A 25628-nucleotide genomic window follows, 5' to 3' on the forward strand; every position below is an offset into this window, starting at 1 on the left:
TGGCAACCGTTGATCTGCTATAGTTTTGCCTTTGCTAGAATTTCATATAAATGGACTCATACAGTATGTAGTAACCATGTTTTGAGATCCATCTGTGTCATTATATCTACTAGTAGTCTCCTCCCCATTTGCTGAGTACTGTTGCACCGTATGGATGTAACTGCTGGTCTATCCGTTGCCTAGTTGATGGATATTTGGGTTGTTTCCTTTGGCTGGGGGTGAGGGCTGTTTTGAATAACGCTGCTATGAACATTTGTGTATAAGCCTTTGTGGGCGTGGCTTCTTTTCAAAGCGGGTGCTGGACACCCTCTGCCCCACTGCGGCCCGGAGTGAACAGGGGATGATGAGAAGTTGGAGTAGGCCCAAGGCGAAAAGAGGAAGGGGCATGAGTGCTGAGGCACCTCAGTCAGTCCAGTCAGGCCACAAGGCTGCCAGAAAACTCTCCTTGACCTTCCCTTCCCAGCTCCGCCCCACCAGTTGCTCTGAACAAAAGGTCAGGGGCCAGGAGAGGGAAGCCAGTGGTGTTTATTTCCTTGTCTCCATGGTGCTGGGAGAGCTGCACCAAGTCTGGAGTGTGGGGGGCTGCTGGGATGAGCTCCCTGGGGCCACAGCCCCACTGGTGTTATTAGGAATATTCATCAGAATGACATCTTTTTCAGCAGCTCGTTTCCGGCTATTTCCATCTTCCTTAACCTTCCATGGCCCATCCAGATCTAGGACCCTGGTCACCTCCCTGGGGCCCCAGACACCAGGCCCCTCAGCGCCAGGGCCCTTTAGTGGGTCTCCGATGGTTTTGCATGTGTCATCTCTCGTGATCCCCACCCTGTGAGGCACCAGGAGCAGGCTGTGCTCGCTCTCTCTGCACACCTCCGCTCAGAGAGGCCGAGAGGTTGACATAGAGTGACCCACCCTCACACATGATCCCCCCGGCGGCTTCCCTTTCTACCCAAAGGTCTGGTTCTCAGTCTTAGATCACGAGAGGAATCCTAGAATTCCTTACAGCACAATAAGCAACTAACAACTCAATGGAATTTTGATTATTCACATATAATGTGTACCAGGTACTGATCAAAGAACTTTACAAATATTAATTTTCTCCCTATAACTACCCTAATGAAGCAGGTACAATTATTACCCTCATTTTATAGGTGAGGAAACTGAGGCACAGAGAGAGTAAGTAACTGGCCTGGAGCCACACAGCGAGGAGGCTGGAGAGCCAGGGGTTGGCCCACCCTTCCAGCTGCTGCCCAAGGATTTTTTATTTGTTTGTTTCATTTTCCAGTCATTAATTTTCTTAACAGTTTTATTGGGGTAGAATTTAATGGTATAATTTAAAATTCACCCACGTAAAGTGTACAATTAAGTGATTTCAGTAAATTTACAGAATTGTGCAACTATTACAACAAACCAATTTTAGAACAGTTCCCCATCCCCTCCCCAGCCCCAAAAAAGATCCTTTGTGTCCATTGGCCACTGCGTCAACCTCCAACCGAAGGCAACTGCTAATCTACTTTCTGTCTCTGTAGATTTGTCTTCTGGAAATTTCATATGAATAGAATTATGCAATATGTGGTCTTCTGAGTCTGGCTTCTTTCACTCAGTGTAATGTTTTTGAGGTTGACCCGTGTTGTAGCATGTGTCAGCACGTCGTCCCTTTTTGTTGCTGCATAATATTCCATTGTGTGCCTATTCCACATTTTATTTATCCAGTCACTAGCTGATGGACTTTGTGGGTGTTTCCACGTTTGGGCCATGGCGAATAAAGCTGCTGTATTTGTGTACAAGTCTTTGTGTGGACATGTTTCCCTTTCTCTTTGGGTACATTCCTAGTGGGGGAGATGCTGGGTTGTATTGTAAATCTATGTTCAGCTTTTTAAAAAACTGCCAAACCTTTTACGCAAGGTGCTGCAGCATTTTCCATTCCCATGCCTGTGGCTTATGTTATACAGAGAGTGAGGCCAGGGTTCCAATCCTAGGGCCACCCATACAACCAGACCGAGCCTAACTACAGCCCTCAACTGTCTGGTCAGTAGAAGGAAGCCCTCAGACCAGCACCGGGTTGAGCTGCGCCTCTGCTGCTCGGGATGGTCCGAGAGACTGGTAGACAAGAAGTTAGCTGTGCTACTTTCTACTCTAAAAATTGCCCTCTGGGACCGAGAGCATTTCTTAGCGGGAAATGAGCCGAGTGGCTATTAAACCAAAAGAAAAAACAGAAACACACGAACGGAGAAGCCAAGAGCAATCTTGCCAAGGGAAGAAAACCAACTTGAGAAGGCCGAGGCCTTGGGACACCCCCTCGGGCGCCTGGGAGTTGGCCCACAGGTCTCACTCTCTGGAAGCCTTTTCCATCTTCCTCAGGGGCTCAGAGAGAGGATGGTGGGTGTCAGGGGGAGGGCAGACACCTGGGAAAGCCATCAGGCCACTCCTGAGCCAGGGCTCCGAGCAGGAGGCAATGTGGCTCCCCAGAAAGACCTCTAGAGCCCTGCAACCCTCCAGGGAGGGAGTCACAGCCCCCTGTCAGCCAGGACGGCTCTGAGCCCTGCTGAATCTCCATCTTGTGCTACGTGTTGCTCTAAAGAGTCATTCTTACTAAGATTTGAAGTGAAGCGGTTTGGGCATTTCTGGGGGCAGCTGCAAATGAGAGGAATCTAACCCTGGCGCCGGGTAAGTGTCCAACAAAGGTACCTCCCTCCCAGCTCCCTCCCCGACCTGTCCCCTCCTCAGACAGGGTGTGGGGATGACAGGGTATTGCTGAAATACAAGCCCAAGGAGGCACCACAGAGGCCATGGCGTGGACAGGACAGAATGGGACGCTGCCTGCCTCGGCTTACCCGTGAATCTCATCCACTCAGAACACGGGTAATCAGACCTGTTTGGAGCCTACCATTGCCCTGGGGAAGGGTGTATAATGGCCCAGAGGTGTCAGGCCCTGGGGCTCCACTGGTCACATACTCGGTGTGTCCTGCTCCCGCCACTGGACACAAGCAATGTACAAAGTCCCGGGAGGGTTGTTAGCGGTGGGGTGATTTTCCCAAATTTTGTATGATAACAAGGCCCCAAGACCACATGGTACCAGATGGCACCCAATAAGCCCGGAAGATGATACAGGAGATATGAAAGTCATCACTTCTGCACTCAAGTAGCTCAGCCTCAGACCCTGAGGCACTGAACTGGGTGGAACAGTGTCCCCCCAAAATTCTTGTCCACATGGAACCTGTGAATGGGACCTTATTTGGAAATAGGGTCTTTGCAGATGTAATTAAGGGAAAATGAGGTAATACTGGATTTGGGTGGTCCTAATCTAATGACTGGTTTACTTCCAAGAACAGGGAAATTTGGACACAGGCACAGAAAGGACACAGAGGAGATGACTGTGTGAAGACAGAGGCAGAGGCTGCAGTGAAGCAGCTACAAGCCAAGGAACTCTCAGGATTGCCAGCAAGCACCAGAAGCTGGAAGGAGCAAGTGAGGATTCGCCCCAGAGCCTTCAGAGCGAACGCGGCCCCGCCAACATCTTGATTTTAGACTTCTGGCCTCCGGAAATGGGAATAAATTCCTGCTGTTCAAAGCCACCCAGTTTGTGGTACTTGCTACAGCTGCCTTAGGAAATTAACACAGTGACTAAGAGCTGGGGTCACCTTGCATGTAACACTGCATTGCTGGGGGGGGGGCAGAGGGGGAGGGGCAGAGAGGGCTGCGTGGGAGGAGGTGCTTTTCCTAGTTGTGTCTGCTGCTTGGGCAGGAGGCCCAAAGAACAGAACAGAACCTACAGTTCAGCGTGGCTCACGGTAGACCCGGCTTTGATGACTCATGGTTTATCATCTTTGTGTCCTCCATCGTGCCTAGAACAGGTACTGCACCCAGAGGTGCTCAGGAAACATTCATCGGCCAGGCTGGCCTGGTCTCTCTTGCTCTGTTTCTCTTGAGCACCAGAGCTGTGCCGCCTACACAGTCCTTGCCACCCGCCGCTCTGCCCTGTATTTCTCATGCACTTTTCTTGTTCCTTGTATGCACTTATTCATCAAACTGATTGATGCCCAAGCACGATGGGGAGCTTCTAGACCAGAAGGGCTGACCTGCATTTTTCACTACGCCTCACCCACCTGATTCCCCATGTTCCACATGTCATGGTGCCTGCACACAGTAGGTGCCATTAAATGCTTAGTGTTTTCAGATGCGTTCGGCATGTGAGGAAACAGACGGGATTGGCTGGCTGGGCTGGAGAAAGCTACCCCAGCTTTACTCAAAAAGGAATTTAGAGGCTGCTGCTCTTTGCCAAATTAGCAGAGAAGCATCGGCACCTCTGAAAGTTGTCAACAGGGATTCCTGCTTACTGAGGCCATGCGCTGAGCCCATGATCCCCGCTCCAGGAGTGCGGCTTTATCCTGAGTGTGACCTGAGAAATGAAATCCCTCAGCTCTCACCGGCGGCCAGCGCCGTGTTAAACCAGAACCAGAGGTTCAGCCATGAGAGGGATGAGCATCTGTGCTGCACACCTGGGTCCCCTTCACCATGTCTTACGTAGCACAATACCTGGAAGTCAATGTCAGTGCCCGGGGCTGTGGGCGAGGCTGGGTGGAAGCTGGCAGTGCCTTCTAACCAGCCATCCTCAGCCTGCCCCATCTCACTAGCGTGCAGCTGGTCCTGGGCAGGGGTCCCTCTGGGATGAACTGTAGTGACCAGCCCAAGGAAAGTCCTTCAGGCATGAATAGGACGTTACAGCCTACCCGGCCCTTCACATGAACCCAGGGAAGTCTCTTCACTCGGCACTGCAGGGTGAGGGGACATCGGATAGCCCAGCTGGACCGGAACCTAGATCCCTCCAGGCCCACAGAGCCTGGTCCTTTGGTCGGCTACCCCCAACCGTGAGGCCTCAAGGGAATTGTTTAAGTGATGAGGGTTTGCACTGAATGGCACCATCCACAACTTGACACTGAAAGATCATCCACTCAAAGGGGCTCTGAGTGTCGACCACGCCTGCTCTGGGTGGCCTTCAACCCACACAAAGACCCGGCAGCACTGGGGGGTGCCTGCTGCCCAGCCAGGGCCACCATCCAAGTGCCGTGTTGGTGGTTCTTCTCCCTTCTCCCGTCCGCAGGATATGCTCATCTGGGCAGCTGGTGAGCTGGAGAGCCGAACGTGACCTTCCACGCCGGGTCTCCCCAGAGACAAAGGAAAGCCTACCACCACACGGACTGTATCGGCACCAAGCTGGCAGCTGGGCATGACGGCCGTAGGGCCCCCAAATCACCTGGACCCCTGCGGCCTCATCCGCGTCTGCTGTGAGGGCTCGAGCCTCGGGGCAGCCCCAGAGCGCACAGAGGCAGGCTGGGCTCCAGACTTGTGGCACTGATACGGTCACGGGACACCAGAGTGTGGAAGGGTGGGTTCCCCCAGCGGAGCTCGCCTCCCGGCCCGGCCGGGACAGACACTAGGATGGGGACTTTCCAGGAGAAGTGGCTGGAGTTCCCGGCTTCCTGAGAGGAAAAATGGGGGGTGGGAGCGGGGCCCCCAGAGCAGCCGGCACATCCTGTCCACGGGGCTCACACAGCTGCAAAACAAACAAACGCTGCCCCCAGTGAAGTTCACTTTCCTCCCACGGCAAACTCTCCGCTGCAGGCCTGTGGGCTGCGTGGTCCTTCTCAGAATGACCCGGCTGCTTGTCCTTGGGAGCCAAGACCCCCATCTGAGCTTAGCTGCGAGCTCCAAAGCCGAGTGGTGAGGGAGGCCGGCGTGGGCTCGCAGACTGCCCTGCACGGGGCTCCCGGGGACCCATTTCTAGTGCTCTGGGGGACGTCGGCTTGCAGAGTTGTCTGCTAAGAACCTCTGGGTCCCGGGCAGGAAGCAGCATCTCAGAATCTGACCCTGGCAGGAGAGTGGAGGCTAGGACAGGTTTGGAAGCGGATGGACGGGTTTATTCGGCGGGGCTGTCTTGTGTCAAAGCTGAAAGGACTTCAAGGCCAGTTCAAGCCTAGACCAGTCCCTACCCTGAGGAGACAGAGGTGAGGTCTGGAGAAGGGAAAAGTCCTCTTTCCAAACAGGTCCTGGCTGAGCAGTTATTGACGGATGACCCCACCAGGCCGGGGCCTCTGGCCCCTCTGCCTCAGTTCACACAGTGGAATCCTCCCTCTGCCCTCGCCCTGCCCCATCCAGCAGCAGCCTGCGAGGCCTGGCATACCCCAGGTCCTTTGAGGGAAGCGTCCCTTGTTGAGACCCATCAGCCCGGGGCTGTAAAGACAGTGCCCCACACCCATCAGCCCGGGGTCAGAAAAGGTCGCCACTAACAAATGCGGGAATGAGCCACCGACGCGGACTTTGTTGGATGACTGGAGGTCACAGATTGGCTGGTGGGTCACAGACCTGCGGCGCCGCGGAGCATCAGAATCTCTGCTGAGGTGTCCGAGCGCCAGGCCGCCAGGGAGGAGGCCGGGCTAGCAGTGGGCGAAGCCACACCGCAGTGGCAGCTTCCGCCTGTGGCCCCCCACGGGCACCTGCCAGCTGCACCCTCTCCCCTATGTCGCATGCTGGGGGCGGGAGGGAGCGGCCCAGAGGAGAGAACAGGGAGGAGAGAGAGGCCACGGCAGCCCATCGCCTCACCACCTGCTCCTTCCTTCGGAGGCCTTCCTGCAGTCGGCAAGAGTGCGGACCCCAGCGTGACGTGCGGGTGTGAAGGCCTGGCGGCGAAAGAGAAGCGGGGCGGCTCGTGCTGGGGGCTGAGGCTGTCCCGGAGCCAGCTCCGGGCCCCAGGGAGGCTGCCCTCGGGGCTCAGATAAGGCAGAGGGGGAGGAGGAACTAGGCTCTCAGTCCCCGGGGCCGCCTACTTCCTCTCACGCTGGCACCAGTGGAGGGGAAGGGGGACGTGAGACGCGGGACAAACCGGACTGAGCGCCCCCACCTGCCCTGCAGGTCCTGGCACGGGGCAGCAGGTGCTAGAGACTCTGAGGGCAGCCAACACCGGCCTGGCTCCGGCAGAATCCCTGAGGGATCAGGGTTGGCTCCTGGCCCTGATGGGGAACGGCCTGGGGTCCTCATCCCAAATCCTCCTTCCAATCCTCTCTGTCGAGCAGCACAACCCAAGGGACGACAGCGGTTGCATTTTCTTAAAAACCTGTGCTTCCTTAAAAACGAATTCTGAACATGAAGACTGTATCAAAAACAACAACAACGAAAGAGGCATTCTTTGCTGCATTAAACATGCGCCACGCTCAGACCCTGTGCCGGGGCAAGGCGTCGGGGAGAAGCCTAAGGCACTGGCCCTGCCCGGCACAGGGCTCCTTCTCCCGGGAAGGAGGCTCCCACTGGGGGAAGGCCAGTGAGCAAATCCAGACCCTGAGGACAGGGAAGGCCTGGCAGCACCCACCGCTGCACAGACGGGGCCCTTCAAGCAGCAGCCGAAGAGCATCCAGCCCAGGCCTGCCGTGAGAAGGATGGGCACCTCAGCCACAGGCGTCCCTGAAGGATGCAGGGACACCTGTGCTCAAAGCTGTAACGGTGGACATTGGCCCTATGGCCAGAGGCCCAAGGAGGCCGTGGTCTGGCCAGGCCTTCCCTAGGAAAGGAAGAGAGAGGAAGACATGGGGATTGTCAGGCCATCTACACACCAGTCACATACTCGGTGTGTCCGCTGGACAGGGCTGGGCCTGACGTCTCCCTTGAGCTCTGACACTTGGGAAGGCACCGTGCTTAGCACCTGGTAACCGGAGGTGGCTGGGCCACCCCACCTAGCCAGGCTCTCCTGGGCACCCACTCAGCATCCCTCTACTGGGGACCCTGCCAGGGCCTGCAAGCCTCCAGGAGTCATGGTGACTAGAGATTCCCACCCAAACCCCAGGTTGGCCAAGCCCTCCCTCCCGTGCTGGGGCTGGCAGAGCCGGTGGGCACGTGCTGGGGCTGGCAGAGCCAGTGGGCACAAGTGGGCACAAAGTTTCCCGCCCCGAGTGGAGCCTCCCTGGCCCCCCGCGCTCCCAGTCTCATGACATCCTAGGGACTGGGCTCCTGGTTAGCAAGGCATCCCCACAGGCTCTCCCCTCCACATCCACATGGCTGAGACAACTTAGGCTCCACTTCCTATAGTGACCTTGCTCTCTGCATCTTGCAGGATTCCACGAACCCACAGGGCTGAGGAAAAGGAAAAAGGCGGTACAGGGGTCCTATGACCCGGCTTCCACCCTCCCTCTCTTGGGAATAGAGGTTCTGGCCCTACAGGTCCAAGTCTGCACCTCACTACGTGCCTCTCCACAGGAGAGAGGCTGCTGGCTCAGGAAGAGCACAGGGCTTGGGGGCGGTCAGAAGAGGCTGGGGGCAGCCTGGCCAGGCGTGTCGTGGTCCCGGATGTACTGTAAGATGTCCGTCTCGTCCATGGCTTGGATCTGCTGCTGCTGCTTCTGCTGCCTGGCCACAGCCTCAGATGAACCCGCCCTGGGGGGAACAGCTGGTTTTCTGAGTAGCGCTGGCTTAGCTGCCACTGGAGGCTTGGGCTTGGGCTGGGGCTGAAGCTGGGGTTTGGACTCAGCCCCCAGGTTCAGAATCTGGTCCAAGTCCTCTTCGACTCTAGAGAATCAGAGGGAGAAGCCCTGAGCACAATCTCCTGCAAAAGGGACAAGGTGCCCCCTGTCAAGGCAGGCACCCCTGCAGGGCACTGGGCTCGGTCCCCCCGCCTCCCAGACTCGCCCTTCCACCCATCCGCCCCCCCGGGGAGGAACTGAGGGGCAGGGCTCTCCTTCCCCGCAACCCCGCAGCCCAGCGCGAGCAGAGCCGGCCCCCTGGCAGCCTCTGCAGGACTGCTTTTCGGGTGACCCCACTCCAGACAAGCTGGCTCCTTTAGGTGACTTTTCCTTCAACCCTTCAAGAAATAACAGTAACAGCTGTCACATACGGAGCTCCTGCTCTGGGCCACGCACTTTAGACCCATTCTCTTTTGCTATCCTCAACAACCCTTGGGGAGGTACAGCACAATCTTCACCCTGCAGATGCGGACGCTCAAGTCCTAGGAGGCCGAGCCACCTGCCTGAGGTGAAAGCATGTGGCCGGCCTGAGTTGGAAACAGTAAGTCTGACTTGGGATGCTGGGCTCTCATCCAGGCCAAGTTCAGCCAGAGAAAGAATGAATGAGGGGCTCTAAGCCATCGTGGGGTGGGGTCTGCCGGCCCACAGTGTCCCCTGGTGGGCCACCCGGGTGTTCGTTAGACACGGCCCACCGAGGGCTGAAGCCAGCCTCGGCCATCAGCCACCAAGGCTCCGCCACGCCCCGGACCTGACAGCCTGTTGGTGCAACTGAAGGCCGCAGCAGTGCGACGGTCACTCAGGACCAGCCCAAGTCCTGAACAGCAGGAAAGAAAGGCAGCCCCGCTCTGCCCTCTGCCCGAGGGAGCTCTTGCTGCCAGCTCCTTGTGCAAGGACTCAACTCCTGCAGACCAGATGCACAGCGAAAAGACCCATTCAACCCATCCCCCAACCCGCCCACCCAATCAACGTTGGGCTGGGTACCTACCACAGCCGGCCTTCTCCGCATCCATTAATTCATTGAGTAATCACAAGACACTGTCTGGTAGCAGATGTTAGCTCCATTTTACAGATGTGAAAACTGGGGCACAGAAAGATGAAGGGCCTGGCCTGGGGCCCACAGCTAGCTGGGGACAGGGGAAGGAGGGCAGAGGCACTGCAGGCAGAAGACCGGTGGGCCTCGTGCAGGCCACTTGGCCTCTCCAAGCTTTGGTTTCCCATCTGCCAAATGGGAAGAGCGGCATCACCCCACAGGGTTACAACCCCGTGTACAGAGACTCGCAGTGCGGCAGGCGGAGTGCGGTTCCCTCCCTCATCCTGCTACTCCTTCGGTGGCCTCAGCCCACCCCACCTGCCTGGTCCTCCGTCTCCCTATCTGGGAATGGGCTCCAGCTCAGACCGCAGCACGGCTGAGTAAAGGCAGGAGCAGAGGGGAGGCACCTCTGGCCAGAACAACTCCCGGCACCACAGGGCCTGGCAGAGGTCTACATGAGGGTGGAGGTGCCCTTCCCGGGAAGGGCTGCCTGCCAGGTAGCAGCTACTGAAGGGGCAGTGGGTCACCCTGCCTGCTTCCTGGGTCAGCCTCCTGTGATGCGGCATAGGCCCCAAGGGGAGAATTCAGAGCCTCCCACAGATGGCAGAGAAGCGAGCAAAAGGTGTCCCTCCAGACCCGGAGGGACTGACCCAAGCCAGGCCTTGAAAGAGTGAGTTCCAGGCAATCCCAGGAGGCATCACCCTGGGACAGGCTGGCTCCTCCTGGCAAGTTCAGCTCAGCTGTGTCCCCGCTCCCTCCAAGTGCTGCCCTTCCCTGAGCCCCCCTGGGGCAGGTGCTGGCTTGTCCTGTGTCCTCCACTGGAGGCTGGGTACCCAGGAAAAGCTCTGGGGGACTGAATCACCCTCAAACAGGGGCCCTTAGGGAAACAAAGCAGCAGCTAAAAGCTTGTGTCGGAGTTCAGGATTTATACTGCTTGGCAAAGCAATGACTCTTTGGAGCGAATCAGGAGCTGGATTTGCTCTGAGGCAGAAGGTGGGGCAGTCACACCCGGGATAGAGGTGGCCACACAGCATCTCTTGCCAAGCACCCTATTTCCAACTGGGCTCCCTGAGTCACGGGTAAAGACAGGTCGCACGGACACAAGGTCCAGCTCCCCTCCCTTCCAGGCCCTGCAGGTGTGAGGTCAACCACTGAGGCCACTCCTCTTCCCCAGGTCTCTGCAGAACTTGACTAAAGACCCAAACTGGGGCCCCAGAGCAAGAGGGAACGGGGGTTTCTCAGCCTCCAAACCCAGCTCAAGTGCCCCTCCATGCTGCCTCAGGATGGGATGGCAGATGCCAGTGGTGGAATGAAGGGGTGATGAAAGCACTGATGGATGGATGAATATTAGAAAGTTTATCATAAGGAAGCCCGGTTACCACCTGCATAGTCCCAGGACACACACAAAGAAAAATAAAATATGGTTCCTGCTCTCAAGAGGGTAATTCTTTCTTTACCAGATGTCTGGCAGAGCAAAGGCAGGGTCACAGGACTCACATTCTCTAAGGCAGTGACTCCCAGAGAGCCCTGTGGGATGTAGGAGGCCTTACAAAGGAAAGGGTCCCAGGGACCAACCGGAATGTGAAATGCTGCGTTGGCATCGCCCTTGAGCCACGCGTGCCCACACACTAAAGGCCTGGAAAGTCCTGCTTAACCCGGCCATCTGGCCACAGAAACCATTTGAAGGTAACACCTTTCAAACCCCCCAAACCGGCATTCTGCAGAACATGGGCTGGAAAGTGCCAGTGTAATGGATTTAATATAAACGACGCCCCAAGGTCCTACTGGGTCTGCCCCGCTAGGACATGCTGAGTCCTGGCAACGGCAGAGGCTCCCCGGGGCTGACCTGCTTCCCTGGGCCTCAGTGTCACCCCGAAGCACATAACAACAGTCCCAGCTTCTCCCAGGGAGCACTGCTGCCTGGGTGTCAGCGGTGAGGACACAGGATGAGCGTGAACAGCTGCCAGGGGCCATGGGGAGATGTAATGACAAGGAGCTGTCGCTGTGACTCAGGCTCGGCGGGCACTCGGAAGGCTAACAGCCCGCGGTTGCTAACGAGGGGGGGTGGTGACAGCCTCCTGGGATCGCATGTCCAGCGCCACGTAACTCTTCCTGGAAAGAGAGAGCTCAGAGTCCCGTAGACGGCCAGGCTCGGCCTGCCTCCTGGGGACATAGATGATGCGATGCAGAGACGCACAGTACCCAGCGTGCTGAGGAAGCAGCAGCACGAGCAGAAGCCCAGGGAGAGCCTGTCGGCCCCGGGGTGGGAGGCGGAGCTGCCAGCCTCTCCTCCTCCAAGCGCTCAGAGTTCTGGAAGGTGGGAGGATGGGACACAGGCAGGCTGACCTGGGTTCCAATCCCCGCCTGTCACCTGGGAGCTGGGGGCCTTGGGCCAGTTACCTCTCCCACCCTCCATTTTCTGTAAAAAGGAGAAAATAGCACCTCCGTGGAGGGTGAGGGTGGGAGGCGGCGCTGCTGTGAGGATTAAATAAGATAACATGTAAAGAGCCCAGCATACTGCTTGACACACAGCACACACCTCGCGGCGGTCAGGTGTGCACATGTTCTGTCAATCGACCTCCACATAACAGGCTAAGCCTCGCTCTCCCCTCCATAAGGCCTGCCGACGGGTGCCTGCCACTGCCCAGAACATCTGCACTTTGCTCCCCCGACGTGCGCTGTGTGCTACCAAGTCAGTTTTATATATCTGTTCCCAAACCTGCTGATGCCAGTTATACTTGCTCGTGCAATCACATAATTTATTCTTTATATACACTATTTGTATACATGAAGTCCTGTCTTTCTAGAATCTGATGAGCTGCTGACAGCCCCCCACCCAACCCTTTCATCGCACCCCATTTGCTGCCTCCTGGTCAGCTCCCACCCACAGGCTCCTGTCTCTGATGGGTCGGGATTCCCTCCCTCAGAGCCCAAGGATGGTGAAGTGCCCCCAGACTGGATGGGTCCCTGGCTCTGTCCAGGCCACTCTCAGACCTGGTAAAGCAGCACTGGGGACAGATGGTACCTGAACAGCTCCTCGGAGGCCTCCCTGCAGCCTGGGCGGGACGTGGGTCCTCCACCCCCGTGGGCGGCTGGCAGCAGTAAGGGGTCACCCAGGGGGACGGCTCCGCCGAGGTCAGGATCGTCAAACAGCTTCAGGGCTGCGGAGAAGACAGCAGCAGAGGGGTCAGAAGAAGTCCTAGCCTGTCCTTGGCTGCCTCCGGGGTGCAGGGTGGAGAGAGTCTGGCCCAACCTCCTGGCACAGCCAGGAGACAGGAAGCAATATTGTCGCTTCGGTCTGCAAGGCAGATTGCAGAAGTACCAGAGGAATGGGGCCACGTGGGGCAAGAGACATGTGCTCACGGGGGCCTGCAGCCCCGGCCCCCGCCTCCCTCCACGCTGGGCCAGAGCCACCTGATGGCACCCCTCCCGGTTTCAAGTCCTTGCGGCCTCCCCACTGCTTTTAGGAGGAAACAGCCTCTTTAGCTCACACCCCGGGCTCCCCATGGCCCCGGCCAGTGGGATCTCTTAGCTCAGCCCCCAGGGCTGCACCCCAGTCTTCCTACAAGCGCTCACTGAGCGCCAACCACCGGCCCGGGGCTGCCAGCTCTGGGATGCAGTGGTGAGCAGACACGGCTCTGACCACAGCCTCTGCCTTCGAGGAGCCGGGGTCTACTCCCCACCCTCTCCCCATCTCCACTGCTCAACGCTGCCCTTCGTGAAAGGTAACTGCAGCTTCTTCGCCTGGAATGTGCTTTGTCAGCAGCCCTGGCAAACTCCGCTGACCTTTCAGGATCCAGCTCAGGTACAGTTCCTCCACCTGACCCTCACCCAGGAAGCCTTCCCTGGGGTCCCCACAAGCACGGACGTCCTGCTAAGACCTGTTACAGGCCCAGGCTAGCCTCTAATGGTCAGGAGATGTCCTGTCTCCCTCAGGGAGGCCCTGAGGCCAGAACTGTGATTCCCTCATCCAGGTGTTCTCGGCCCCAGCACAGTGCCTGGCCGTCAGTGGGCGCCTGGTGCAGGCTGAATTAATGGGTGACATCAGTTCCCTACCCTGGATGCAAACGCAGGCGGGGATAGGAAGGGTCAGAACAGGCACGAGTGTGGAAGTCCCAAGGCTGCTCAGCTTCCCTGGTCCAGCTCTGCGCTGGACCCTCCCTCGGGGTCCCTGCAGGGGACACAGAGCCTCTCGTTAGACTCCAAGTCATGCAAAGCCCCAGCAGGCCGGAGGCAGGCCAGCGTCCACTCTCCACCTGGTGCCCACATCTGGCTGCAGAGGTAACAAAGGTACTTCTACACCAGTCACAACCCACACTTTTCAAAGCAGCGAAGAAAACCACTCTTTGCTTCTGAGGGATGATTAGAATAAACATACAGCCCTGGAACGTTCCAGGCGATGTGGGGACACAAGGTGTGAGACTAGATTTCTCCAGCAGAAAATCTCTCCACTGACTGCATCTGCAGCGTGTTGACAGGCGAGCCGTCCTGCTCACGTGTGGTGGGTCCAAAGCCGCTCGCAGAGCTTGGCTGGGTCACCCGGGAGACACCGACAGTGAAAGGAACACCCCCGGGGCTCTACTTACAGTCCCTGGGGGGCGCGTCCTCTGCGGGGCTCCGGGGAGAGGGCTTCCCGCCCGGGCCAAAGAGCCCCTCGTCGGGGTCCACCTCCTCATCAAAGATGGAGAGACAGGGCGAGGGTTTGGGCTTCACGGCCACTTCCTCCGGGCGTTTCTTGGGCTTCTTGGAGCTGGGGAATCACAGACAGAATTCCAGGTTAGCACCTCTCACAAGAGCCCTGCCGGCCAGCCACACAGGCACTGGGCAGGCTTGAGCTTGTGTCGCATAGGAGCTCTCCAAGGAGCGACAGTGAGCTGGGGACACGCTGCTACATAAGCAGCCCAGCCTTGCGCCCATGGCTGCTGTGGGGTATGTGGCAGGCAGGAGGCTGTCTGGACTACACAACTGACTGCAGACGACTCCAGCCCTGAAGGGCCAGCAGGACAGGCCACAGGCCACAGGCCGTGCCCTCCTTCCGGAGCTGCGAGGCCACTCCACCTCAGCACCCCGGGGGCCAGGCTCATCACAGAGCCACCGACAGCCGCTCGGACACAGGGATGGATGCACGTGAGGCTGCACACCTCAGGGCCTGGACCCAGGGGAGAACAGAAGGCAGCCTTGGTCAATGCTCCCTTGTTTCCACCCACACATCCCCCCTTCCCTTGAGCGGTCTAACCTCTGTCGTTCCAGAAAACACTTCAGTCCCACTGAGCCAACATCACCTCCTTCGGGAAACCCCTCTGGCTACTCAGAGCCCCAGTCGCCTCTGCACCCCTTGGGTCCCTTTGCGTCTCATTCATCGACTGGCCAAGGTCCTGCTTGGGGCCAGACACTGCTGTGGGAAACCAGGAGGGGACTCGAGGAAGCTTCGGGCCCCAGGAGGGCTTTATTTCCCGATCCGGGTGGTGGTTACACAGCGGACATGTCAGCCTTCAGGGAGCTGAAGACTGCAGATCGACACACGTCACTGGAAGGTATGGCGCCAGGAAATAAACAAACTTGGTTTTATTTTAACAAGGTGATCCGAGCCCTGCTGGTGGTGCCTAAATTAGCCATTTTAAGCTTCCTGCAAACAACAGAAATAAGCTTCTAACTGGAAGTGGGGTTTCCGTGCGCCTGTCTGCCTGGAGGGCCGTTCCACTGGACCGAGGTCACCAGCTGAGCCCATGCGGGCGATACTATGCAGTCAAACTGGGCTGATACCACCGTAAACAACGCACAGATTAACCAGCAGCAGATAAACACAGCAGCAGGACGGCCCTGGGTGTAGGAGGCCAGGGCGCTCAGAGGTGGCTGTTCCCACAGTCTGGATTTAGATGTCTGCTAGAATTTCAGTCTCCCGGTGGAGGTGGGGAGAAGCTAGGAAAGGTGAGGCTGCACCTGCTGGAAGGCCGCGGGACCAACACTTCTCGGCGCTCAGGGCCAAGGCCCCAGCGGGAAGATCTCTCTCAGCAGACGAGGAAACGGTGGTTCAAGAAGCTGGGTGTCTGCTCAAGGCCACACGGCAGGCAGGGCCAGGGACTCAGTGGCCACACCCCAGTCCCTGCACTTTTCTCCATCTCGGGCACAAGCCAGATGGGCTCAGGCCACAGGCCACCAGGGCCACACCTCCGCTGTGGTGCCATCCCCAGGCCCTGCCTGTGGTGCTGGACAAGGTGAAGGGAGCCTGGGCTTCTCCAGAAACTTCATCTGCGCTTCCTCACACGTCTTAAGGAGTCAGGGTGTCCTGCTCTTCCTGGGGTGTCTTCCCCTTCTGCCTCACAGAGCAGGCAGGGCCAGCGCCGCTCTAATGACCCCTAGTAAGCGGGTACCGACGCAGCCCTGGCCTTCGGGGCAGGCCAGCTGGAGATGGCCATAGCCAGCCGAGACCTGCTGAATGAGAACCCCAGCAGTAGGCCCCGGGAGCTGCTTGTGTCCCTGTGGACTCTGATGACCGGCCGTGTTTGGGAGCCACTGGACCAGCCAGGGGGCTGCGGGCTCTGTCCCACGGCTGTCCCTCAATTACCCGTCGCAGCCGCCCTTTGCTTGGCTGTGCTTCTGCACCCGGCAGGGGCTGCAGCAGTGAAGGGCGGGGAGCCCCCAGCAGGGAGCTCGCAGCCAACGTCCGCAGGTCCACCCTGCTCGGAACTGGAACCGGCAGCTCTGAAACCACCCGTGGGGAAGGCACACACACATCCTCCCCAGCAGACTGGCCCCCTGGGGCAGGGGCTGGGGGCTTCCCACCGACCAGAAATCAGAGGGAGCACAGAGAGAAGGGAGGGTCTGAAGAACAAAGGAAGTAAACGGACAGACGTGATTAATTATCTCTGGAGGAGCCAGGCAGAGATTTCAATGATTTCCCTTCTTGCACCTACTTCTGGTTCGGAGAGCACAAATTAGGCCTGGCTTTCCTGCTATGTGAGTTTTCCTCTCAAATCCGATGAATGTTCCTGTTTTTCTCCCTGGAGACATTTTTTATCTTCTGTGTCTCGAACTGAAATAAAGCGACTCTACAGCCCATGGGGCTGCTCAGTCAGGCACCATCTGAACCCCACCCCGTTCCTCCCGGGCCATCCTCCGTCTCCCCGACTACCCCCGACCCGTCTCCAGGGGAGACAAAGAAGAAGAAGAAACATGGAGCTTTGATGGCTGAAAGCCCCAGGGTCCTGTCCTGGTTTAGCCCCAAATTCTGGGGACTCAGCAGTGTGCCTGGTCCAGAGCAGACACTCAATAAATATTAGACAAAAGAACAGATGGGTGGAGGGGTGGCGCAAGGATGGACAGACAGACAGACGGATGGGGGGAAAGGGAGTGAAGAGAGAGGGGCGGCCAGCATCATCTCAGACAGAGGCCTTCTACCCCACGGCTCCTCCTCCAGGGATCTCGCAGGCACCCCAGCTGGTCTCTCCAGTAGCCCCTCGGCCCTCCCGTAAGAAAAGCTCATCCTTTCACTCGGAGTGAATTCTATGTGCCAGCGCTTGGGAAGTACCTCCCATGGGCAAGAACCTGTGCTGGGTGATGAGGGCACAGAGGTGAGGAAGACCTGGCACTGTCCCCAGAAGCTCACAGCCGAGCAGGGTCACAGACATACACCCGTCATCACCACACAGGGCACTCATTCCGTGATAGCCGGAGCCCCAAGGAAGGAGCCAACCCAGCCCGAGCGCTTCCTAGGGGAGGTGGTGTAGAGGTGGGCAGTGACCTGTGGGGCTGAGGGCAGAAGACTGACACAGGCAGAGAGACCCTCAATCTGTGAGGGGCTGCGGGACTGGGCACCACCGGGAACCCAGTGCCCCGTGGAAGCTTTGCTCCTGGTTCCTGGAGGAACGACCAGGGCCCGGACTGGGGAAAATGAGAGCAGGGAGGCCGTCAGAAGGCAAAGTGCTGATAAATGTGGACTGCTGAAGTGACCCGTGGGCAGAAGGGACAAGTTTAGGATGGTGCCAGATTCTGACTCAGGGACAGGACAGGCATTTCAATGTCAGGTGAGTCACTCAGACTCCAAGCCCGTTCCCTCCCCTCCCTCACACATCGTGTGAGCGTGGACTCAGACTGCACACACGGCTACGGTCCTGGCGCCCCCTCTGTCCCCCCTCAGCTCCTTTCCACCCGCATCCACCCGGGTGCCCGCAGGACACACCACCCAGTTCTGCTGTGCCCGCCACCAGCACACCCTCTGCACGGAGCCATAAATGATGCCCCCCCTTCTCCCTCCTCCAAAGGAAGGCTGGTGCGATCACACTCCTGTCACCAGGGATGGGGCAACTGAGCATCAAACAGTGGGGTCTGCAATGGACGGAACTGCAGCTGCCGACCTTGTGCGGGTTCCCGCACAGCACGGGTTGCAGGAGGTCGGGGGTGGGCGGCGGTGGGGGGAGATCCCTGGACTGGTGCAGGCACATCGAACCGCGCTCCTGCAGTGCACACGCGTGTGCACGCGCAGACGTCAGCTTTCCTGCTGTGTGTGCCTGATAGAAGACAGATGTCCAGGCCAGGCCACATCCTGCAGGCGGGCGGGGAGCGCGCATGAGTTACAGGCAGCAGGTGCCACAGCTGACAGCTCTGACAGGCCAAGGCGCGGCCCTGCTCCACGGGGCTCAGGCGGCTCTGGTGACAGGGACTGACACGAGAACGTCCTCCCCTCCGGCCACCCGGGGGGCTCGTGTCAGTGTTCCCGGATGCACCTGCCCCTGTGACAGATCCCCAATGGGGACCAAGGGCCCAGGTCCTGAGTACACTTGAGTCGCAGAGGCATCTGCTAGACTAAGCAGAAGACGGTGGATCCTGCTGAAGCCAAGACTCACAGACAACATGACTGTTACCTTCAGAGCCAGGGCGATACTACATCAGACACGGAAATCAACTCTGTTCCAAGCGTGTAACGTTCCTGCTTCAAAATACAGCACTTTTTAATCTTAAATTCACTTTTTTTTTTTTTTTTCCATTAGCGAAAATTCTCGGAGTGCCAGTAAATGAACTTGTGACGTTCATTCCAGGACAATGTGATTTGCAGCAGCGCTAGGCAACGGGCTTCCGCTGCGACCCGGCCACAGGAGTCGCGCCAATCACGGAGGACAGGCATTCACCCTGTGGGCCCACACCAGCCTCGCTGGGCCAGGGGATTCAGGGAAGCACCGGAGGAAGGGTGAGCAGGGTTGGGAAAGCTGTGCTCCAGGCAGAGAGAAGACACCCGTGAAAACGCTGAGGTGGGAAGGGCTTGGTATGTTCAAGTGCCCAACAACTGGACGGCAGGTGCATGGAGGGAGGAGGGGGAGGGTCTGAGGGGAAGTCGGGCCACATCCCGCAGGGCCGGGGATGGGGGCATTATGACCGGTCTGAGGGAGGACCCCCTGGAGGCGGATGCAGGAGAACCTGTGTACGACCCCAGGCCAGTCATCTCACCCTCTGAGTGTCTCCTTATCTGTTCAGTGGGAATAAGGAATGATCTGGAAGGTGCAAAGTGGAGCCTGTACGCTGCTGGGCAAAGCAGAGGCCTGTGATCACAGGCGCTGCTTGAGGATGTCTAGCTCACATTGTGTTTTGTCCCAACTGCCTCCATTCTGGGCTCTACAAAGTAAACCGGCCAGTCCAGGTAGCTGCCCTGGATGCCCATCATTTGCTCCTTTCCCACAAGTCACACTCTCAGCGGCCCCAGCCTGACTCTCCAGGCCGCTGGGCACCCACCGCCCCGCGAGGGACCAGGACCTCAGGGACCTCTCTCTCTTCTCAGCTTGTGGGGGATGACATTTCTCCTTCTCTGCACAGGGGCGGCCAAACGCTGCCCCTCACCCACCACGGCAGCAGCACCAAGAAACCAGGGCGGCCCGGCTGAAGGGGCTCTGCCACCCCCGGCTTGAAAGGAAAACTCCCAACCCTGATCACACCCACAGCGGCCCCGACAGACCGTATGAACAAACAGGCAACCGCCAGGCCAGATATAAACAGAACCCACAACCTGCAGCCACCGGCCCAGGAAGCCACACGGCAGTCTCTGCAGCTATGGCCCCAGTGGCCGGGCCTTGATCGGTAACTGCCAGCCTCCCTCGTCTACACCCTGCTTCCCGCTTATTAGGCCCAGCGACAGGCAACTATGCTCCCCAAGCGAACACGCAGGCTGCAGGCCGCCCCACTTCTGGTTAGGCCTCTGGCTTTCACATGCCAATAGTCTCCAGTCAGGCAGACCCGAGCCTTCCCCTTCTGCCACCAGAAATCTTTCCCGCTCCCCGCCTGCCTGTGAGTCTCTGCCCAAACGCAGGTGATGGTGGCTGAGCCCCCTGCTATGGCCTGCTCTGAATAAGTGGCCTTTGCGTGTTCTCATCTGCGCAGTCTTCGTTTATTCCAATACCCACAACGATACTCCGAACGCTGACGTGACCAGTGGACGCTGGTGGTCCTTGCGGCGAAGAACACCCATCCCCTACATCACCCGCCATGGAGAGCAAATGGACCGGGGCTGTGAAGTGGGCACCTGGCACAGGTGGGCGTCTCGGTCTGGGGGTGATGGGGTAAGTCCTGGACCAGTAGTCAAGAGGACGCAGCTCCGGCTTGGACCATGCCCCAGACCGTGTGATCTTGGAGAGGCTCCTCAATTATAACCACAAAGACGCTGGAGGTGAGGCAAAGGCCCTTGTGTGCACAACACACGAGGCTGATATCTGCATGACGACAGGAAATGGAAAAGCTGCCTTTTCCATTTCAATTGTGTACTTTAAACACCCAAGGGCTTTTTCAGAGCAAAGTAAACCTGAAATAGTGTTAACATCATACAAAGGAAATTTCCTGTACTTCATCCCGTTTTACCCTTACAATCACTGGGCCTGGACTTTAATTTACAAAGAGAGAAACTGTGGCTTTTGAGAAGTTCAGCAACCCACCCAGGGCCCACCGGCTGCTAAGTGGCAGAGCCGGGACTTGAACCTGGGACAGTCAGCCGCTAGCCCTGCTCTGGGGTGACCACACATCTTAGGCTTTCCTGCTTTTCCATCCAGTGGCCTTCAAACCACGCTCAGGGGCCCTGGCCTTCTGCAAAGCTGCCCAGGGCCGCCACCGAGATGGCCTGAGGCTGAGGGGCAGAGATCCAGTCCCCACTCCTGTCCCAACCCAGCCAACTTTACTTCTGTCTGTTTTATATATCAGGGTCCTGTATGAGATTTCTCTAGAACCAAAGCGTCTTGCTACTCAGTTAGAAAAGTGGAAGGCACTGTTCCATGTGTTTGTCCCTGACACTTCTATTCACTCAGGACAGACTCTGGGCACTGCCGTGGATGGGGAAACCCATGCCTGTAGGGGGTGCTGTGGTCACCCCTAACGGTAGCTGATGCTGCAATCACCGTGACAGCTCTAGGGTGAGACGAGGGGGCCCACCGTGCCCCCTGCACGCTCCTTGTTTGGACCCAAGACGGGCCGAGGCTAAGTGCTGTGCGTGGAGGTACAGCGCGAGGCCGCCAGCCCTGGCTCACAGCCCCGAGAGTGATCAGGAAGAACGGCCCTCCAGCAGGAGACCAGAGAGGGAGACCCGAGAGACAGTGGTGGGCCGCGGGCTGAGAGTAACAGGAAAGGCCTCCCTGAGCCCGCCTACTGGAACCCCTGTGAGTGGCAGAGCCTGGCGGCTGGTGGACCTGCTCTCTGCATCACTGTCCTCCTGCTTCTCCAAGACTTCTGCTGAGCTCGGTTTGGGGGCTCCTCAAACATGAATTTGCCTGTGGAGCATGCCAAGAGCTCGTTAAAAGACAGGTTCTTGGGCCCCATCCAGGTTCGAGGGAGCCTGAGGTAGAATCTGCATTTCTAACCAGCTCCAGGTGGTGCAGAATTCCCGGCCGGGCTCTATCCTGGAACCCAAAAGGGGCCGTAAGCTCAAAAGGGACAGCCGGGATACTTAGCAAGAAGCGTCCGAGGAGGAGCAGCTCCTGGGGCACCTCGTGAGGTGGGGTGAGGCCAAGCTGTCCCTGCAGAGCTCCTGTCCCTGGGGGTCGCCTCGCTTCTCTATCTTGGAGATGGTGGTGAGGCGATGGCTGGCCTTACTGTGGTCATCATGTCACACTACACAGGTGTATCGCATCATCACGTCGCGCACCCTAACCTTACACACGCCACACGTCAATTTCATCTCAATAAAGCTGGGGGGGAGATAAGTAAATCTTGGGTTAGTAGATCTGGGGGCGCCTGGCAGCGTGCCGGAAGTCTTCAGAACCACAGAATGATCCCAGAGTAGCCGTTCCATCCAAATAGAGGAAGCAAGATATTTTTATACTAAAACACATACGGTTATTTTATGAAAGATATAGCAAAATCTGTATAAATATTTATGACAAAACACATGATTCACTTTCCAAAGAAACGTCCAGCTTCACCACTTGAGGCCACGGCACAGGGCCCCGGGTGCTGGCTCCCCCTCCTTTGAGCAGACAGCAGGAAGCCCAGTCTTACAGGAAAGCGTGATCCTGCAGGAGCCAGCCTGTCCCTTGGGAAGCTGAGGGTCCTCAGGGACCTGGGGCCTGGAGGTTGGGGAGCTCCCTGGACACTGGGGGAAGAGGAGGGGGCAGCGGGCCTTGTGGATGGGCAGGGTTTGGAAAAGCAGGGAGGACTTCCCAACACAGGGGAATTAAGTCCTTAAAGACCCCTTCACTGGAGAGGCACAACCAAGACCCCCAGCAGAACCTTTTAGGACCTTGCTCTGGGTCAGGTGACTGGGGGGAAAGCTCAACAGAATAAACACTCCATACATGATCAAGTTCTTTCATTGCCTGTAATAGCAAAAACCTACGGAAAACACCACAGTGTCCCCCAGCGGGGGCCTGGGAATGCCATTTACAGCACATCAGCCTGATGGGCTAGCACCAAGTTAAGAATGTACAAGTCTCTTTACTGATCCGGAAAGACCCAGCATGTAAGCTGAAAAAAAGCAAATTATGGAATGGCGCACATAACGCAGTTCCATTTTGGTAGTAAAACATGAATATCCAAAAGTGTATACCTTTCACGATGAAAGGGCTTTTAACGGTGTTTTCAATATTCCTACACTAATCATACATTATTTGAGTTACAATTTAAAATGTTCCTCGCAGAGTATTTCCAGCAGAAGGCAACACTATTATGGGAGAGCTTCACCTTTCTCAGGACTGTGAAGTCTCTAAAATAGAAAGTTAAACATGAAAACTGTGTTCCACATGGAAACCGATCGTGAGGACAGTAGTTCAAGAGCGGAGTGGAAAAAGGCATGTGTACTATGTCTGCAGTTACATGGCCTGGCCGGGACAGGGACACACAAAAATTCCGAAAAGAGGAGCGTGGCAGCGAGGGATCTGGAGGCGGCGAGGGCTTTGTCTATCCTGAGGCACTTTCTAAGCGTGCAGCAGTGCGTCCTTCCCTAATCAAAACCAGGTTTTACAGACAAAGGAAAGCCAGGCTTTGTGCCGTGGCCCCCGCCCGTCCAGCAACCCCACAGTGGAGAAACAGCGCCCCGGCGCGGCCACGGCAGGAAGGGCCAGCGCCTGCCGCCTGGAAACGTGGCCGCTTGGGGAAGGCCGGCATCCGGTCCAGATGGGCGCTCAGGGAGGTGGGGGGCTGGGAGAGCAAGGATGCCGCAGCCGCAGCCGCAGCCGCACAGGAACTGAGGGCACAGGATGGAGAAATACGCACGCCAAGCATACGTCTCCTGCAAAGAACAGAGTGTTCCTCACCAGAGGGTCGGGTAGGCAGCCGTGTACAAAGAAGTCAACAGGCCCACCTGGGAGTCCCAGGAGAGGCCAAGGGGACACCCTCACTTCAAGGCAGGGCCCTGCCACACACAAGGCACTGGCCAAGTCCCCATGCAACTCTGTCCTCAATTTTCCCATCTCTGAAGGGGGTATAATTCTAGGGTCCTGCCTGCCTCCCAATCTGCTGGGAGGCTGGAATCCGGGGACAGGGCAGGGAGGTGACACCAAGTCCTGACTCTGCCATCTGGGGCTGGATGAATTTGGATGAGCTACTTGACTCCAAATGTCAGCTTCCTCACACACAGAACGAGCCCGGTGCCAGAACCCGCTTCCTAGGGCACCATTTCCCAAACCAGACCCACAGTGGATCTGGAAAGCAATTTGGTTGAGTCATGACCTTTTAAAAAAAAAAAAGAAATAGAATAGAAAATATCTATTCATGTAAATGCTAATCAGTTCCTGGCATTTAATAAACTCTCAAAAAATGTTAGCTGTTATTATTCCCAGTGGAGACAACAGCACTGACTATTGTCACATTGGTATTAAAAGAAAGACTGGCAGAAGGTCAAAAGCCTCCGGGATCCCTTTTAGGTGCTCAGCTCTCCTCGGATTCAGAAAGGAGGTCCCCGAGTGCAGAGCTGCGGATGGTGCTGGGGCGCAGGGGGTCCCCTGACAGCCAGCACCTCACCCAACCATTTGCTACTGGAGTAAGCAGGGAATTAAAGGCAGCCCTTGCCAACCCCAAAGAGCGTTTTCCTACCCAAAAAAGGAGCTGCTTTGCTAAGCACGTCCTTTAGCCAGAGGCTGGCACAAACCACGCAAGCCCATAGCAGTCTGGCAGCAAGTAACATGTGGTTACTCAGAATAACAGAGAGGCTGAGTTCAAACAAATACAGCCCAACAAGGCCCTCGGGTCGCACAAGGCTGATAAGGAGCAGCTATTACGAACTTCTCCCGACATAACCTCACAGTCACTCCCACAGGCCGTTGACCCCCTCCTAGGACAAGGCCAGTGGGGGTGGGAGGTGCTGTAAGGGCCTGACACCTGGCACCAAGGAGCTGCAGGACCTCCGGCTCTGGCCCCCGTCTCCCCAAGCACCTGGGATCTTTCCCAAGTCTGACTCCTCGTGCCCTCCAGGCTGGTCTCACAGTGACCCTGCAGCCACATGTCGTCACGTGCCCACCCTCACACACCCCACTAGGAGAGGAAGGCCTGCGGGTGGTGGGCAGTGCTCTCTGGACTGTATTTTTCATGCTGTTTAAGTTGAACTTGTCCCTGCCTGATTTCTCTTTGGCTCTAATTTCTTTCTGGAACAGGACCTGCGAGACAGGCAGAGAGAATGTCACTCTGGGTCTGTGGTCTGTCCACCTCTGCAGAGGTGGTGGGGCAGAAAGATGGGGCCATGACGTCTAACTCACTTAATTTTCATGAGAGCGGCAAAAGATGGGTGCTATCATTATCCTGCTTTCCTTGCAGAAAACTGAAGGAAAGGGGTAAATTGCCGGGATTCTGGTCCAGGGAGTCTGGCTCCGCAGTCCAGGACAGGACCCTGAGCTCGGTTTGAACCCCAGTACCATTAGCCACCAAGCCATGCCTCGGGCAAGGCACCTGGCCTCTGCAGACGTCAGTTTCTTTAATCTGTCAAATGGCATAGTAACAGCTGTTTGCGGGGCAGGCTGCCAATGAGACACAGTAGACGAAGTGCAAAGTACAATGCCAGGCGCGTATTAGGTGCTCAAAATCAGCAGTTCCCACCTTGTTTCTTGGTCATTTGGGCCAAGAAGTGAGGGTCCTGGGAGGCGGGCTGAGTCTGTCAGGCTCCCCCTCATCTTCTGGTCGGGAGGTCCTGCCCAACGCCTCAGCCTGTGCCCATCGGAGGGGCCTGGGGAGCCTGGGGTCTGGCTCTCCGGTCTCATCTAGCCTGCAGCCCCTCCCCCAGCTCAGGGTGCTCCCCCAGTGGGGGCTCAGGAGCAGCTCACTGATTGGCTAAAGGCAGGCAGAGGGACAGGAAAGGAGAAGGAACAGGAAGGTGACAGAGTCAGGACACCAAGGGGCCATCAAGACCACAGCTAGTTGCCTCTTCTTCTCCAGTGTACGTGTGTGTGTACGTGTGTGTGCAAGTGTGCACGTGTAAAGGGGACACAGTCTACCCTGGGGCTCACTCTATCTCCTTCCATCAGTCAGCAGCTTAGGGGTCACCAGTCCCCCCAAGCCTTACAACCGCCTTGGGGAGGCAGGGCCAAGGTACACAGCAGCTGCCCCAGGGCAGCGGGACACGGCCCAGGGAGCTCCAGTCACGCGTCACACGTCACAGGCTGTCAGCGACGAGCTGGACTGAGAACCCAGGCCTCCTGGGC

The 25628-nt window shown here is 57.4% G+C and overlaps 1 protein-coding gene across 1 annotated transcript in view; it reads right to left on the minus strand.

The window, feature by feature from the left end:
• Positions 1–1285: 1285 nt before the first annotated feature.
• HS1BP3 (HCLS1 binding protein 3) overlaps positions 1286–25628 on the minus strand; it is a 40513-nt gene continuing 16170 nt past the window's right edge. Inside the window, exons 5-7 of the mRNA XM_032652972.1 lie at positions 14121–14284; positions 12560–12695; positions 1286–8550 (exon numbers count right to left, since the gene is read on the minus strand). Of these exons, the coding sequence (XP_032508863.1) occupies positions 8286–8550; positions 12560–12695; positions 14121–14284 (565 nt within the window). The 3' untranslated portion in view covers positions 1286–8285. The remainder of the gene's footprint in view (positions 8551–12559; positions 12696–14120; positions 14285–25628) is intronic.

Source organism: Phocoena sinus, chromosome 13 (genome assembly GCF_008692025.1).
Source record: "Phocoena sinus isolate mPhoSin1 chromosome 13, mPhoSin1.pri, whole genome shotgun sequence".
NCBI lineage: Eukaryota > Metazoa > Chordata > Mammalia > Artiodactyla > Phocoenidae > Phocoena > Phocoena sinus.